We start from the raw sequence: 17,841 nt of genomic DNA, 5'->3' as shown, positions 1-17,841 counted from the left end.
TTGGAGAGCTAATATGATATAGCAAAGGGATATGCTATGATAATATGATAATTGGACGGTTACAATATAGCATGGATGTATATATTAAATCTTAGCGTGTGTATAGAGGAATTTTAGCCGGTAATAAATGATTCAAATATTTTATTATTGAAAATGATGGTTATTTGAATTATAGCTTAGCCCATACATTGTAAATCCAACGAAAGGTTTTAGTCTATCATTTTTATTAGTTGAAGTAGTAGACGGCTAAAATATATGATGGCTAAAATATATGATGGACACATATATTAAATCTTAGATTGTGTAATACATATTTAGCGGGTTACAAATGATTCAAAATATCATTCTTGAAAATGATGACACTTTGAATTTTAGTTTAGCCAGACATAAAATAATGGACAGTATTTTATTTGCAACTCGGGGAAATTTGACAGTGCTACATATGCACAAGATACATAACAAAAATCTAAGAGCATCGTTATCTCTGTATCTTAGCGGATTATTAGAAAAAAATATGATTAAAAGAAAAAGAAAAAAAGGCAATTAAAACAAGAAACGTCTCGACAATAAGAGTCGTCTCTTAAGGATACATGTTGAGACATGGCTTTTCCTTCTTCCTCTTTTGATTTTCCTCTTGGATCAATCTTCGGGATGAATCGGTGAGTTCGGTTACGGAAGTTTCTTGCTGTGACTGATGGATCCTTGTTTGATGATGTTGCTGGTGATGTTTCTGGATTGGCTATTAAATGGTTTGCTTTCTTCTCTCTGTAGATTTGGCTTTCATTGTCTTGAGATTTTTGTAAATTAGCTGACTGTATTCGATCTTTGATGTATGATTTTCTTCTAGTCTCGCTCCATTGGTGAAGAAGGTTGGAGAAGAGCGTATTGCTGCTGAAGGGAAGGTTTTAATCTCATAAAGTTCGAGTCTTTTTACTGCTAAAATGTAGCTTTGAAGTGAGTTTATTGCAGACCCAATATGCATTTTGATCGTATTGTGTCTTGTTTCATAGTTATTCAAGTTGGGGACAGTCCACTTCATATGTGTATCTAATGATAACTCAGAGGAGGAGGTTCGTAAAAGTTACTTACTTTACTTTATTTATACTTGAAAGTGAATCTCGTTGATTATGTAATCAGTAATGTGTTTATTTTGTTGCATTTGGAACAGAGATCATTCTCTAAAGGAGTTAATATAAAGTTTGGAAGTGAGAAGGATAGCAAGGAGTTTTGTGATTCATTTGAGGAGTGGAGAAAGGATGCTCTTGTTCCAGGTGCGTCTTGAATCTGAAGAACCGGTTTCTCTTTGTGCATACTCATTGACTGTTCTTCTCATTCTTCTGTTTATAGGATCATCCACAGTTTCAGCTAGTAATAGCAAGTTTGACGATAAGATTGAGGCGTCCTCGGCAAAAATGTATTTCCATTACTATGGACAACTTCTACATCAGCAAATAAAGTACGGAATGCCACTATATGTTCTAAGAACTATATGTTGGAGATTGCTCTCTGTTACATTTTCATATTTTTTTCTTACTCTATGCAGGCTTTGTTTTGGCAACAACAAACTGTTATGGTGTTGATTTGACACCTCTGTTTGGTTCAGCACACCAAGGTTATTTTTCTCAGGTACATGTGTTTTCACACCAGCAAATACTAGTTTGTAACTGGTTCATTGTATTTGTTTATTCTCTAACTATCATAACCAAAATATTGATGAGTCATATCTGCGGATTGTACAGCCTGTGGTTGATGCATTTGATCCGAGGTTATTGGTAGCTCCCCCCCCATGTTTCATACGATTGATTTCACTCAGATGAAGGTATAATTACACTACTTACAACCGTTCTTTGGTTTTCTCTAACGTTGAGTAAATAACTTTCAGTCTCAATTTATTTTCTCAGGAAGAAGATTTTTATGAGATGGATATCCCATTGAAGTTTACTGCTTCTATGTGCACCCGAGTGCACGGACTTGCCTGCTGGTTCCACGTTCTCTTCGACGAAAGGTACTTTTGCTTCTTTTTTTTTGGTCAAGCCATGTCGTTTTCAAAGTGTACCTACATGGTTTATTCTTTTTTTCCAACAGCACGGTACAAAGATGGCTCACAACTGCTCCTGGTGCGCCTACAACGCATTGGTACCAGCCCACAAAATCAGCTCGCACACATGTCATCCATGGTTCTCCACAGCTACATTCTCTCCATGGTCTTCTCGGTGTTGCAGGTACTACATTTCATCTTCCAAATGTGTCTTTAGATGGAACCCAATGAATCTCCCTATATTAGCAACAATCTCCCTATCTTAGCTTCTTCACCCAATCGATTTGGAATGTAGAGAAAGATATTTGTATCTGTTTAAATTTTAATTTTAATAAAAAAAAGTTGAATAATTTTTTTTAATAACCTTTAAATAAGACACTTGCATTGGACCACCCAAATATACTCATCTCTTAACTAAGTCTCTTAAACTCACTTTTCCAACTAAAAATTATTAAAAAAATTAAGAACCCCTAAGTAAGTATTTGGGATAATGATGTTTTAATAGTAAAATAGAGAATGGTAGCTGACACATAGGATTACTATTAAGAGTAAAAAGTTATGTTCAATAGTAGCAGACTAGCAGTTTACGTTAAAACTTGGACAGTTAAGTTTCATTATGTCCACAGACTTGGATAAGATGCAACAAAGTTTCCGAACACAGATCCAATATCTTACAACACATTAAGGCCATGATTAACGGTGTTTGTTATGTGAGTATCTTAGTTTAATTAGGATTAAAAATAAAAGAAAAAGGAATTACCTCAAGGAACCTCTCTTAGTTAAGCTACACAAGAGACGGCTCTGGTTACAAGCTTCACCTTAATAGTCCTTTGGGATTTCTTTCAAGATCACATTCTAAACCAAAATCATTGCAAGCTTTTGGATTCGAGCTTCTTCCTCCACAATGACTCTCTCCCTCTGAATCGCTCCATCACCGGTATCTTTCCGTTACCCTCCGGCTTCGGCTTTCGGCGACAGCCTCCGGCGTAGGTGTAGGAGATGGATTACATCCCTCCACAAGGCCCATCGCACATCCCTCCACAAGGCCCATCGAATAACAGGCCCTAGCCCGGCAAGCTTGACCAGTTTAGTCGGCTTAAGCGGGTAAAGGTGTCGGCTCGACCCAGAGTACTTTTAGCCGATCAGCTAAGCCGACTAAATACGCTCGGCTTATAAAGAACAGCACCAAGTCCCGCATACTCGGCCTTTAACGACAGGGCCCAAAGGACGACACGATTAGGGCATCACGGACGGTTACACTATAAGAGGGGGATGAGGAGACAACGAAAGATTATTTTTGGACAACACATACAGAAGCGGTTAGATCTAGGGTTTCCTAATCATCTCTTTGATCCTGTTGCTTAAACCTTTGATCTTGTCTTTATTTCCCGTCAATCTTGTAACCTCTTGTTTGATTCTAATAAAAGCGTCTTTAGTCACCCCATTCCTACGTTCATTATTCTAATCAACCGAATCCTGCATAAACAATTGGCGCCCACCGTGGGGCCGACTAAAGTAACGTTCTAGATCTACATGGTTCAAAACGACGCCACCCTCGGCGCTCCAGGCGGCGAACCAACCCCAACGCCCGAAGCCGCACCGCCCATCACCACAGATTTCATGAGCTCTATCATGGCTCGACTTGCTCATCAAGACGAAGTCCAAAAGACGAGCAACGACCAGTTAGCTGCTCTGGTCGCAGCCCTCACAGCTCCCGACGGCCAAACAAGTCGTCCCCAGCAGATACGCCGTCGCCTCTTTAACACCAACCCGACGGCGACCGGAGGCAAACATCTCTCAGACGACTCCGAGCCTAACGAAACCCTTCTCGCCGACCACCCCCGGTAGGTTCTGATCTGGCAACCATACGCGAGCTCGCCGAGCTCAAACTCAGTTTCCAACAAATGAGCGAGAAGATCCATCAAGTAACCAGCGCGGCCCCGCAAATCGAGAGCGTCCTCGCCGCAACCTCACGCACTCCGTTTACTAGTGCTCTGACCAGCGTCCAACTCAGAAAAATAGAAAAACTGGGCCTGCCCGAGTACAAACCCGGCGGAGACCCGGTGGAACACATGACAGCTTTCAACATTGCCATGGCGCGGGCTCGACTCCCAGAATAAGAAAAGGACGCAGGCTACTGCCAACTGTTCGTCGAAACTCTCCACGAGCAAGCCCTAACCTGGTTTTCTCAGTTAGAAGAAAACTCCATCGGAAGTTTCCGCGACTTGTCGGCAGCTTTTCTCAAGACTTACATTATGTTCACCAAGCGCAGCGCTACTGCCTCTAGCTTGTGGAACCTCAACCAAACCAAAGACCAGAGTCTTCGCGACTACATGGAGAAGTTCAAAACCGTAGTCTCAAGGATTGACATTCCAGACGGTATCGCCATTGACGCCTTGCGGAACACGTTGTGGGTTCGTTCTAAATTCCGGGAGGATTTATACCAAAACCCAACTACGTCGCTCCAGGACGCTATCGCGCGATCTGACAACTTCATCCGAATGGAAGAAGATACTAACGCCATTCTCAGCAAGATGAACGCACCCAAAGCGCCAGCGGCTAAAAACGCCAACACGCGACAAGAACCGCGCCAGCATGCTCCAACCGACAAAAACGGCCGCAAAGACGGATACATGTATGTCGTCAACGAGAACAACGTGCCGGTTTCAACTCTCGTAGTCCGCGGCGAGGGATGGAACAAGTGGGTAAGGGAGCTCGATTCGCCCGACAAAACAGTCGATACTGTTTGCACCACCCAACCAACAGCCGGAGCCGGGTCAGCAGCGGGGTCTTCCAGGACCGTCGATCTCACCAAGCATTGCAAATATCACGACGTCAAGGGACATGATACCACAGAATGCAAATCACTCTACGCTCATTATCTCTCGTCACTTGCGAGCGGTGAATTTAAGTTCGAACCCTTGAAAGCTAAACCAAAGAATGGCAAGAGCTGGAGCAAGAACAAGGAAAGAAGAGCCCAGCGCAAAGCCACCGGCAAAGGTCGGCAAAACGACGCTCAACGACAAGACGACGAGGAGGAAACCCCGAAGGATAACGGTGGGGGAGACTCCTCCGCCGACGAAGAGCATCCTGCTAATCGCAGACGCATCGAGGTTATACTCTCTCAGCAATCTTTGTCGTCCGACGACGATAACGACGATGCGCCTGTACTCGGAGATCTGAGAGACGTCCTGAAGCGGAAGTTCGAGTCCGAAAATGATAGCAGTCCCAAGCACAAAGATCTACGGACGATGCTGGACACACGGAAGTCTCGTCGTATCTCGACAAGCGACGCTAACAACAACAAAGGGCCAATTACAGACCTCCGAGATAAACTCAACGCTGGCGCCTGCGACCTTCGCATACAGCTCAACCGTTCAAAACCAACAGACTTACGACGACAGTTGGAGCAAGCTAAAGGTCATTTTCAACCCCCAGCGCATGACACCAACATATCCACAGACCTCCGCACCTTGCTAGACTCTAAGCGAGTACAAACGGGACAGTCGTTGAATGTCATCATGGGAGGCTCCCCTCCTAACGGAGACACTGTCCGTTCTGTAAAAGACTATCGTCGACAGGTCGCGACTTCCCAGAAGTGGCCGACTAAACCGACAAGTCATCTTCCGATAACCTTCTCACCGGACGACGCTGAAGGAGTTCACGCTCCCCATAATGATCCTCTTCTCGTCGTCCTTGGAATTGGAGAGTATGATGTCACCAAGATCCTCATTGACACCGGAAGTTCCGTCGACCTCATCTTCCGAGGAACTCTACAGAAGATGGGAGTTGATCTTGACGACATAAAAGCGTCTTCCAGGACATTAACCGGATTCAATGGATCCTCCGAAACTATCTTGGGAACGATCCGCCTCCCGGTACGCGCGTGTGGCGTTACTCGAACGGTTAAGTTTGCCGTTGTAAGCACAAAAGCTCCTTATCACGCTATACTCGGCACCCCTTGGCTACACTCGATGCAAGCCGTTCCTTCCACCTACCACCAGTGCGTCAAGTTCCCTGGTACGGACGGAAGGATAAAAACGCTGCGAGGGGATCAAAAGGCCGCTAGGGATCTCCTAGTCGCCACAGTCAAACTCCAACGGTCATCTCTACCCGTTAATTCTGTGTCTCCCCCAACCTCAAAAGTCCGTTCCCAGGAAAGCGAGATTCTCGAGTTACCTATTGACGACGCCGATCAAAGTCGAACCGTAAGGGTTGGTGCATACCTTTCTGAGGAAATGCAGCAGTCAATTCTGAACTTCCTCAGGAAGAACGTGTCTACATTCGCTTGGTCTATGGCAGACATGAAAGGCATTGATCCGACTATAACGACTCACGAGCTAAACGTCGACCCGACATTCAAACCTATCCGCCAGAAGCGACGTAAGCTCGGCCCTGACAGGTCGAAGGCCGTAAACGAAGAAGTTGACAAGCTACTCGGCGCAGGTTCGATCGCTGAGGTCCGCTACCCCGAATGGTTGGCAAATCCGGTAGTCGTCAAAAAGAAAAATGGCAAGTGGCGCGTCTGCGTCGACTTCACCGATCTGAATAAAGCCTGCCCAAAGGATAGCTACCCTCTTCCCAACATTGACCGTTTAGTCGAGTCTACGGCCGGAAACGAGATGCTGACCTTCATGGACGCCTTCTCTGGATACAATCAAATAATGATGCACCCGGATGATCGCGAGAAGACAGCCTTCATCACAGATAAGGGAACCTACTGCTATAAGGTCATGCCGTTCGGTTTGAAGAACGCCGGAGCAACCTACCAACGACTTGTAAACAAGATGTTCGCAGATAAGCTGGGCATCACTATGGAAGTGTACATCGACGACATGTTGGTTAAGTCGCTCCATTCCATTGATCACCTCCGTCATCTTCAAGAATGCTTCGAAACTCTCAACAAATACGGCATGAAGTTGAACCCAGCAAAGTGCACATTCGGAGTCTCTTCAGGCGAATTCCTCGGCTACATAGTCACACAGCGAGGAATCGAGGCAAACCCGAAGCAAATATCCGCGGTCCTGAACCTCCCAAGTCCGAGGAACAGTAGAGAAGTACAACGGCTCACGGGCCGGATAGCTGCTCTAAATCGTTTCATCTCCAGATCCACCGACAAGTGCCTCCCCTTCTACGATCTCTTGCGAGGAAATAAGAAGTTCATTTGGGATGAGAAGTGTGAGGATGCATTTACTCAACTCAAGCAATACCTGACAACACCTCCAGTACTCGCTAAGCCGGACGTAGGTGATGTTCTATCTCTCTATGTCGCGGTGTCACAAGCTGCTGTCAGCAGCGTTCTGATAAAGGAAGACCGCGGCGAACAAAAGCCCATTTTTTACACAAGCAGACGCATGACCGGACCAGAGACGCGATACCCGACTCTGGAAAAGATGGCTTTAGCAGTTGTCGAGGCAGCAAGAAAGCTTCGACCGTATTTCCAGTCACATTCAGTGGAGGTACTGACTGATCAACCTCTCCGAACGATACTCCAAAACACCAACAGATCTGGCAGACTCACGAAGTGGGCCATCGAACTCGGCGAGCTCGATATTACCTACAAGAACCGCACAGCGGCGAAGTCCCAAGTCCTCGCGGACTTCCTGGTCGAGTTGGCCCCAGAATTGGAACAAGATCTTATACTCCCAAGCTCAAACTGGACGCTGCACGTCGATGGATCATCGACCAACAAGGGAGCAGGAGCCGGAGTCCAACTACAGTCCCCGACCGGAGAGCTAATCAGGCAGTCTTTTAGCTTTGGCTTTCCCGCGTCAAACAACGAAGCAGAATACGAATCTCTGATCGCCGGACTCCGCTTAGCAAAAGCCGTAAAAGCTAAACGACTAAGCGCCTATTGCGACTCTCAATTAGTCGCCAGTCAGTTCAGCGGCGACTACGATGCCCGCAACGACCGAATGGATGCCTATCTCAAAATAGTGCAAAGCCTGACAGCAGAGTTCGAGTTCTTCGAACTCATCAAAGTTCCCAGAGGCGAAAACGTCTGCGCCGACGCCCTCGCGGCCCTTGGCAGCAAGCTTCGTGATCAAGTTAAACGAACCATCCCGATACATCGTATCGAGAAACCAAGCATCGATATTCCTACCGACCAAACCCTCGTTGCCCCGGTCATCGAACCCGCTACTCCAGATGACGACGGATTTGGTCCTGATTGGAGAACTGAGTTTATCGACTACCTCTCGAAGGGAGAACTCCCAAACGACAAATGGGAAGCTCGCCGACTAAAAACACGCAGCGCCCATTACGTCGTTCTTGACGATGAACTACACCGCTGGACCGCGAGTAAAGTACTCCTAAAATGCATTCATGGCGACGAGACAGCAAGGGTTATGGCAGAGACGCACGAAGGCGCTGGCGGAAATCATTCGGGCGGACGTGCATTAGCAATCAAAGTAAGGAGCTTGGGCTTCTTCTGGCCAACAATGAACGCAGATTGCGAGTCTTACGCGAGAAGCTGCGACAAGTGCCAACGGCACGCACCTAGTATCCATTGTCCAACCGAAATGTTGCGAACAACCACCGCTCCATACCCGTTCATGCGATGGGCAATGGACATCATTGGACCACTTCCCTGTTCCCGCCAAAGACGCTTCATCCTCGTCCTCACCGACTACTTTACCAAATGGATCGAAGCTGAAGCATACGCTCAAGTCACGGACAAAGAAGTCCGCGGTTTCGTCTGGAAAAATATTATTTGCCGCCACGGTTTACCTTATGAGATCGTTACCGATAACGGATCGCAGTTCATGTCAGGCAACTTCAAGGAGTTCTGTGGCAAATGGAACATTCGACTAAGCCCCTCCACTCCTCGTTACCCGCAAGGTAATGGCCAGGCAGAATCCTCCAATAAACTCATCATCGATGGCATTAAAAAGCGCCTGGATCTGAAAAAGGGTCACTGGGCCGACGAGCTCGATGGGGTCCTATGGAGCCATCGCACAACGCCGCGAGGATCGACTAAATCGACACCTTTCTCCCTCGCCTACGGTGTAGAAGCCATGGCTCCCGCTGAAGTCAACGTTTCAAGCCTCCGACGCTCCAAGATGCCTCAATACGTCGAACTCAACAAGGAAATGCTACTCGACGCCCTTGATGAGATAGAAGAACGACGAGATCAAGCTCTGCTGCGCATCCAGAACTATCAACACCAGATCGAGAGTTACTACAACAAAAGGGTCCGTGCCCGACCTCTGGAACTCGGTGACCTCGTCATGCGCAAGGTGTTTGAAAACACTAAGGAGCTAAACGCCGGTAAACTCGGCGCCAGGTGGGAGGGACCTTATAAAATCATCAAAGTCGTCAAACCCGGAGTATACCGACTTCAAACTTCACGTGGCGAAGAAGTTCCCCGATCATGGAACTCGATGCACCTAAGACGTTTCTACTCGTAGGTGTATCCCAAAAAAAAAAAAAAAAAAAACCCGAGTAGATGCACCCCGTGGTCACTTCTACTCGACCGAGTAAATGCGCCACTCACGGCCACTTTTACTCGGGAAAAACGAACTACGAATGGCTTGATCCTCAACCGAGGTACGTAGGCAGCCTTAAACAGGTCCAGCTGTAACAAAATCAAAGTCAAAATCTTGTTCTTTGTCTCAACTTCTACTGAGTGGATGCCTGTTATCAAACCCAACGGCTCCCGTGTCTCCAGCAGAAGATACGCGGACACTATCGTTCCATTTCCTGGCTATGTCCTGATCAGACACTTAGCCTGAGGACCCAACAGTCGCTAGTCACCTATGCCCAAGGAGCATTGACCGACTAAACGGAGTGAATCTTTAACCTTTCCTCGACTAAACGCGTAATGGACTAGCTACCCAATTACTCGATTGTCATTGAGGAAACGGACGAAAGAACCTTCCACTCTTAGATCCAGTCCCTTGTTTTCGATATAGAACGATGCGCCTAAACGTCGTCTCGATCGAAACGCGACAAGAGCTGAATAAATCCCCTAGCGGTTCGTTTCCTTATCTATTTGCAAAAGCCAAAGGTCGGGAATCTATTGTTTCTAAGCGAACACATCGCGAGACACTAAAGATACTGACATTTACTTTAACAAAGTTTGCAAGTACAGATGAGAAACACAACCCACAAATTTAAAGTCCGCTTAAAACAGCGACTTGCCAAAAAAAAAAAAAATAATAATAAAAGCATGTCTAATCGTACAACAACAGGGTCTATCAAGACCACAACAGATAAGAACATAAGTGAAACGTCAAAGAACAGAATCTTGATCGTCAGGACCCTTGGTAGCGGCAGCAGTTGGGTCCTCCGCCCGAGTAGGAATAGAAGCAAGAGAGTCTACAACGGGACGTGGAGGAACATCTGTATCCCCAGCTTCGTAGATCGTCTCCTCCTCAGCGGGACGTGGCAGCGACGCCTCCTCGATCCCATCGTTATCCTCCTCCCCATCCTCTCGTCCTTCGGAGGAAGAATCCGAGACGAGCACAGGATCCTCGACACCCACGTTCTCGGTCTCTCCCTCTCGAACCAGAGTGTCGCCTATCTCGAGGCCGTCCTTTCCAGGAAACCCCTTCAGATTCTCATTCTCTGGGCGCTCGTCAAAACCGCTTCCCACCGGGGACTTGACAGGCTCGGTAGGGATAGACGTGACATCAACAAGTGGCTCCTCTGACGGCTCCTCAACAACTTCGAGCGAGGTAACGAGCCGAGAAGCCGTCTCTGGCCCGATCAAATTTACGTTCGACCCATAGGGATCGAATGACGTTCTGAACCGGTCCTCGGCGAAACGAGAAGGAAGGACCAGCGGAGAAAGTGTAAGGTCACTATCGGACAGCGGCTCTACTCGGAGTTTCATAACCTCCGCCTCGTAAAGTTTCTCCTGCTCAGCGAAGACATCGATCATTTCTTGGGGGATCTCCGTCCCACTCGCCTTTATAACCTCGAGGCACTTCTTCGTTCCCGAAGCTTGACCATACAGGTTCTTCGCCTTCTCAAAAGCCTCCAGACGAGTAAAATGGTCGCGCACGCGATCAAAACGGCGACTTGCCTTCTCAGCCATAGCAGCCTCGACTCTTTCCCTCTCACGAGTAACCTCCAAACCCCGGGAGTCCCTCAAGCGTTGCCTCTCTCTGATTAGTTTGTCTACCGCGGCATCTCTCTCTTCGACTAGCTCGGTCTTCTCCTTCTCCAGGTTCGCAGCCGTTTGCTCCAAATGACTTTTCTCTCGAACGAGCTCTTTCCTCGCCGCGCTGGAAGACTTAAGCTTGCCCTCCAGTTCTTCGAACTTTACTCGAAGAATCTCTTTCTCCTCTGCGGCCTTCTCGTTGGCCTTCTTATGCTCCGCCCTTACTCTCTCGATGACCTTCAACCTCGTCTGGGCAAGCTTCTCCGAAGATCCCAACTGGATCATCGTCTGTTTCAGAGCACTATCGTATTTCTCAACGAGAAAGTTCATACTCCCGTCACTCTGCAAAAACGACAAACACAGACCACGTGAGACGAGTAAACCCGACGAATCGAATAATGAGATAAAGTATGAAGGGTAGCGCAGTTACCCGAGCTCTCGAAGAAGCAGCGTCTATGTATTCATTCCTAAAGTAAAGGTCGTCCAACTGTGGCATCTCCTTCGTCCCACCACGAATTTGGCGCGTCAGCTCCGCGCACCTAAGAGGATTAAGGATTAGGGGGGTCGTCTCGTTGTAGGAAAACTCGACGCGATCGGGGAACTCGATCTTCTTCCTCCTCGCAGTAGAACCCTCTGAACGAGACCCTTTCCTCACAGACGGATCAGGAATATATCTCTCACCCGTAACAGGATCGCTGCCCCGCATTGAGACCTCTCTCTCCTCAGGAGGGGTTTCAAGAGAAACGTCTTCTCCCGCGACAACTTCGACGAGGCCCGTCTCCGCATCAGAAGGACGCGGCTCTGCCTCGACGGACTTCTTCTTCTTCTTCTTCTTTCTGGAACGATCTTCAGGCGCCGCTTCGGAACGGTCAGACTCGACGGAACCCCTTGTAGCGCCTTCTTGTCCTACTGCTGGCGCCTCGCCGCGATCAATGGAGGAAGTATCCCCTTTGTAAGGTCTCTTCCTTCCTCTCTCTCCCTTCCTTGCTTCCAAACCCTCGGAGGTTTCGTCGAGAGAAGCGATCTCTTCAAGAGGAAGCTCTTCGGTTGCTTTCCTCCTGGGTTTCTTGATCTTCTTCTTTTTAGGACTTGAGGCAGGAGGCTCCGCCCCAACGTCTTTGTCGACTAAACCAGGAGCTCCTTCCTTGGAAGCTCGGCCTGCGTCAGAACTGGTCGACCCTTGCACATCGGCAGGAATCAATTTCTTCGAAAGCAATTGCAGCTTCCCCTTCAACAGTGCACTCAAATCCGGCACTCCGTCCATCTTCCTAGCTTCGTCCAGAAGTTTCTGCTGTTTCCGAGTAAAAAGGGACAGACGCGACTTACGGGGCCCGAGCACAACAGGAAGCCTCGATTCCCAATCAGCTGTAAAAAAAAAAAGAGAGAGACTAAGTTGTTGATAGAACTTCTCGGAGAAAGATCGATGAACCCACCTCTAGCAATCCGAGCTTCTTGGCGTCTTATCCACTCTCGACTAAGATCAGGCCAACGAAGATGACTGTGAGCCGCGATCCCCTGAGCACTCTCGAAGAATTTCTCCGGGTATGCGATCGTATTCGGGTGACAAACTGGAACAACAAGAAACACGCCGTTAGGATACTCGAATAAGGCATGATGACAACGAACACTATCTACCAAGCGTTTTGTTCCATAGAACGCGGTAGTCGTCCCCAGGTGGCTCCGAGAAGGCATGCTCGTCAGATTTGACGTAAAAATATGAGCGCTGCCAGTCCTTCGTCTTGTTCGGGTGCCCTGACAAGACGTTGTAGCTCGAGCGCATCTTCACTGAGAATATCCCATGTGGCTCCGCCTTCGTAAAAGTTAACTCTTCGAATACTCTCACACTCATCGAAACATCTATCTCCGCTGCCATCACCATTAACATAACCGCGATGCGCAGCGACCCGTTAAGCAACTGACAGATGGCGATGTCCCGACGGAATGCGTACGACGTGATCAGTCGGGGAATTGGAAACCAGAGCTTCGTATGGTCTCCAAAATAAGACTCATAGACACACTGATAGCCAATCGGAGGCGACCAAGGACGCTGTCCCTTGGAAGGAATGATGTATGTAACACCGGCACCTCCACTTCGCCTCAATAAATCCCTCACCGTCTTGTGGGAGGAGCAAGAATCGAAGACATTCCCCCACGACTGAGCCCGCGGGTCACGAAGCAATTCGGACGGGAGTGGGCCGAGTTCTTCGAAGATCCCACCAGGATGATAGATCGTGGGTCGGCAGTCTATCTGGTCGAAAGGAATCTCCCGACTAGCTCGTCTCAAAGACTTGAGGCTTGGCTAGACGCTTCAGAGCCGCTACCGCTCACGTCACTGCTCCCGACTTCAACGCGATCCGCGCGTTCGTCACGGATCATCTTATGAGCATCAGCGACCAAAAGGCGTTGAGATAGGGTCATATTGTCTAAATCCCGAAGAGCGTCGCGATGAATCAAGTCGAAATCATCCAGCGGGCTGTCAGCTGCCCGTTCATCTCTGGTCGGACTCGGAGAATCTGCGACGCCCTTCCCTTTTTCTTCTCGCGACAAACGACCTCTCAGAGGCATGATCCTGGATTTAGGGGACGACTACAACCGCCGGACGATACCGACAAACCTGTGTGAGGAGAAACGTACCTAGAGAGAGAAAGTAAAAGTAGAGAGAAAGTAAAAGGAGAGAGAGCGGAATACCTGAACTTGCAGAGAAGAATGACGAAAGCGAAAGGGAGGAGCCTATTTATAGCAAAAACAAGGGCACATCCTCCGAAGCGCAATCATTAGGTCTAAAGAAACCTAAATGGGCCTCAAAGGCCGCCTAAATACCCAAAGGCTTACTCGCGACGGTTCGGTTTCTCGTTCAAACCGATCTCTAATCGAGATGCCAAACCGAAATTAATCCCTGATTTCGGTCTAAACCGGTTTTCTAACGAAAACCGATGAGATAAGCTTGAACTCTTATATCGAAGTAAATCGCCTACCGAGTAAAACGTGCCTCCGTGACAAAAACCTCGGCTAGCAAAGTAGATCATGAAGAAGTACTACTCTAAGCGACTAGAAACGTCAATAAAGCGGCATGCGACTAAACACGCTAGGACCTGATATACGAACGAACCTGACCCACAAATTCACTGAGACCTCTACGCCGCTCACAAGTGAACTGGGGGGGGACTTATTGTAGGAGATGGATTACATCCCTCCACAAGGCCCATCGAATAACAGGCCCTAGCCCGGCAAGCTTGACCAGTTTAGTCGGCTTAAGCGGCTAAAGGTGTCGCCTCGATCCAGAGTACTTTTAGCCGATCAGCTAAGCCGACTAAATACGCTCGGCTTATAAAGAACAATACCAAGGCCCGCATACTCGGCCTTTAACGACAGGGCCCAAAGGACGACACGATTAGGGCATCACGGACGGTTACACTATAAGAGGGGGATGAGGAGACAACGAAAGATTATTTTTGGACAACACATACAGAAGCGGCTAGATCTAGGGTTTTCTAATCATCTCTTTGATCCTGTTGCTTAAACCTTTGATCTTGTTTTCTTATTTCCCGTCAATCTTGTAACCTTTTGTTTGATTCTAAAAAAAGCGTCTTTAGTCACCCCATTCCTACGTTCATTATTCTAATCAACCGAATCCTGCATAAACAGTAGGATTGCGTCCTGCGAAGCAGCGCTGCCGGATCCCGAACTCAGGCGTCGCGGGGGTGAGGTGACGGAGGTTGACAAGGACACGTTCTGGCCAATCGTTAAGGTGGAGAAAGGAAAACCCTTGTGTTGCTCTGGTTCATTATTACCGTTGTTTTCTCTGCCTTTCACTCACTCATGTTTAAGCTCTTTACCTCGACGCTGGCGGACGCAAGAGTCCAGTTAGACGGGGGAACATAATTTTATTTCATGATATTTAGTTGTAGGTTTAGAAGATCATTACATGGATTGTATAGCTTATGAAAGGAAAATAAAAAAAGAGACGGGGCACGTGACCCCGTATGTCTTCACCTACGTCCGCCCCGACGACGCTGCATCTGTGAAACTCTCTCTACTTTGTATATGGACTTTAGCACAAGGATTAATTTTGATATATGGCGTTTTCTCTTGCAAAGTTCCTTGGATCATACAGTTCTTTTGTTTCAGTTTATTAAGGTGATAAGAAGTTGTCGTGGGCTCAGAAAGGAGAAGTGTTTCAGACTCCCAAATCCAAAAGCTTCGAAATTCAAGTTAGGTTTTTCTAATACAATGTTCTGTCTCTACCAACTCTGTTCTTGTTTCATAACCTAAAAGAAAAACAAAAAACTCATCTTCTAGAATCAACAACAGGCCACAGACGGTACTCAGACCACTAAAACGAACAGCATAGTTTGTCAAAAATGTAAAGGGAAATGGTAAGTGCATATCTTAGTTTCTACAACTGAGATCTTTAATAAACTTTAACAAATATTTTGTGTGCAAATGTGTTGTGTAAAAGGTGCGGTGGCATGTTCCCAATGCAAAGGAGGTGGTGTGAATTTGATTGATCATTTTAATGGGCAGTTTAAAGCTGGTGGCCTTTGTTAGCAAATCAGTATTCGAGCATCTCCAAAAAAAAACTATATTATTCCAAATATATAGTTTTTCGTTCTCCAAAAATGAACTTCTAAACTTCAAATTTGAAGTTTTGAAGAGTGATTCACTTTTCAAAACTTCAAATTTGAAGTTTCATCTTTTTATTTGCATTTTGGTCCTTACAATTATACATCATATTTATAATTTTTAAATATTTTTTTTTGTTTATTGTTTTAATCCTTAAAACTTTTATATCTCATAAATATTTCAAATTTGTTTTATAAATTTAAGTTTTACACATGAAATTAATTAAAAAAATTTAAACAAGATTTATAATATTTAAAACTAGAATTAAACAGCAAGAATATTACAAAAAACCATAATAAAAACTTATTAAAAAGACACATGAAGACATAATTATTACTCAAATTTAAATATTATAACAACACTAATAGTCTGGTAAATTTGCTCTGGAACCTCCCAAATCTCCAAAATATTGTCCACACAAATTTTGTGTAACCGAAGATGATTGTTGTTGTTGCTCTTGACGCCTTTCTCGTACGATTTTTTCTTGTTCAGGTCGAATGTATTCATGAATATTAACATCATCGATAGAAGCTAAGTTTTTTTAGCAATATTTTATTTTCCTCTTTTACTTCTTTAAAAGCTAACTTTTTTGCTTCATTTTGCAGTCGTAATTCAATCATCTCATGATCTTTTTCCCTGCTTGTTGTACTTTCGTTTAAAAGATCAAAGATTTTTTCGTTTGATGCTATCAAACTATCAGTGGCCATATTATGAGGATATCCGATTTCAACAATTTTTGGCTCGTAATCTACAAATAAAAAATAAGGAGAATCATTTCTTACTTCGAAATGCACTAGTTGATCATATATGAGAGCATTATGGAAATAATTTTATGGAAAAATGTAGTATTTGCTTGCAGTTTAATATTTAATTATGTACTTTTATTTATAATTTTATATTTTAGTGTAAGATTTTTTTAATTAATATTTCTGTAATATTTATATATATGTACTAGTTATTTATAGAAGTTTTATGAATTTACATCAACTATGACAAATATAAGGACCATAGTGTAAAATATAAATAATTTTGAAGTTAGGTTTGAAGTTTTACTTTTGGAGAAGAACACATTGAAACTTCCAATATAGAGTTTTGGAAACTTCAAAATAGAATTCCTTTTTGGAGATGCTCTTAGATGATAGCTAAAAGCTTCAACGAAGACAACAAGTGATATCTTGCATATTCACATTGTTTTATCCATTTATTCATGTGCTTTTTCATCATATAGATTAGGATTTAGCCATGTCTAGGTTGTATTTTGCATACATATGTCTCTATTAGCTATTGGAGTACCACATGGAGTTCCTGGAGACATTTGGGTACATTTGGAGCTCAAAGGAGGTGATTAGAGTGATCTTTGGACGAGCACTTCCCGGAGCGACTACATGAAGTCACTGTGACACACATCCCAGAGCGACCTGGCCAGAGCGACGTAGAGAGGTCGCTCGCGTTTCTATCGGGAGACACCCCGGCCGGAGTGACTTGGACAGAGCGACATGAAGAGGTCGCTCGCATTTCTATCGCGAGACACCCCTCCCAGAGTGACTTGCCAGAGCGACATGAAGAGGTCGCTCGCGTTTCTATCACGAGACACCCCTCCCAGAGCGACTTGCCAGAGCGACGCTCCAAGGTCGCTCGCGTTTCCATGGCGACGCGAGCGACACCCAACGAAGCCCGGAGCGACCTCTCAGAGCGATCCACTGAGGTCGCTCCCGAAGGCCGGAGCGACTTGTCGAAGCGACATGCCGAGGTCGCTCCGCGTCTATTTGCCTGTCGAACTCATATTTTTCTAAGGGCTTTTTGGTCATTTCATAATGCACGTTTTTACTTTTCAAAAACCTATGTTTTAAGAACCTTGGTAAGCCACCAAAAAGACAATCTCTTTTCCAGAGAACAACTAGTAAAACTTCTTTTGATTCAGATTTGATTGTTTTCATCTTGTGTTCTTGTCGATTTCTTATCTATTTCTCTACATGATTAATCTGAAATCCAATATGGGTTTAAGAGGAATCATGGAGATTAGTGAGTAATCACCTTTTTGAATTCATGGGTTAGGGAGATCAAGGGTGATTAG

The 17,841-nt window shown here is 45.8% G+C and overlaps 1 protein-coding gene across 9 annotated transcripts; it reads left to right on the top strand.

The window, feature by feature from the left end:
- Positions 1-487: 487 nt before the first annotated feature.
- LOC125583771 lies at positions 488-15,948 on the top strand. 9 transcript variants are annotated; one of them, XR_007320847.1, is made up of 12 exons: positions 490-749; positions 848-902; positions 1,011-1,070; positions 1,169-1,271; positions 1,348-1,456; positions 1,544-1,626; positions 1,740-1,819; positions 1,902-2,005; positions 2,086-2,222; positions 15,273-15,355; positions 15,456-15,520; positions 15,604-15,948. XR_007320847.1 is itself a non-coding variant. In XM_048751268.1 (9 exons), the coding sequence occupies exon 9, from the start codon at positions 4,294-4,296 to the stop codon at positions 9,445-9,447; it is 5,154 nt and encodes a 1,717-aa protein (XP_048607225.1). In that variant the 5' UTR covers positions 488-749; positions 848-902; positions 1,011-1,070; positions 1,169-1,271; positions 1,348-1,456; positions 1,544-1,626; positions 1,740-1,819; positions 1,902-2,005; positions 2,086-4,293; the 3' UTR covers positions 9,448-10,137. The 9 variants fall into 9 exon arrangements, 6 of the variants coding, with proteins under 6 accessions (XP_048607225.1, XP_048607228.1, XP_048607227.1 ...); XR_007320846.1 differs by having other exon boundaries at positions 848-1,070; XM_048751268.1 differs by lacking the exons at positions 15,273-15,355; positions 15,456-15,520; positions 15,604-15,948 and having other exon boundaries at positions 488-749; positions 2,086-10,137.
- The last annotated feature ends 1,893 nt before the right edge of the window (positions 15,949-17,841 follow it).

Source organism: Brassica napus, chromosome C3, assembly GCF_020379485.1.
Source record: "Brassica napus cultivar Da-Ae chromosome C3, Da-Ae, whole genome shotgun sequence".
In the NCBI taxonomy this organism is placed as follows: domain Eukaryota; kingdom Viridiplantae; phylum Streptophyta; class Magnoliopsida; order Brassicales; family Brassicaceae; genus Brassica; species Brassica napus.
Note: the sequence above shows the minus strand (reverse complement) of the source record. Positions and strands in the feature narration are given on the sequence as shown.

Bases quoted from the DNA above. Each gene is read 5' to 3' on its own strand.
- LOC125583771 (XM_048751268.1), top strand. From the start codon at position 4,294: ATGTTCACCAAGCGCAGCGCTACTGCCTCTAGCTTGTGGAACCTCAAC.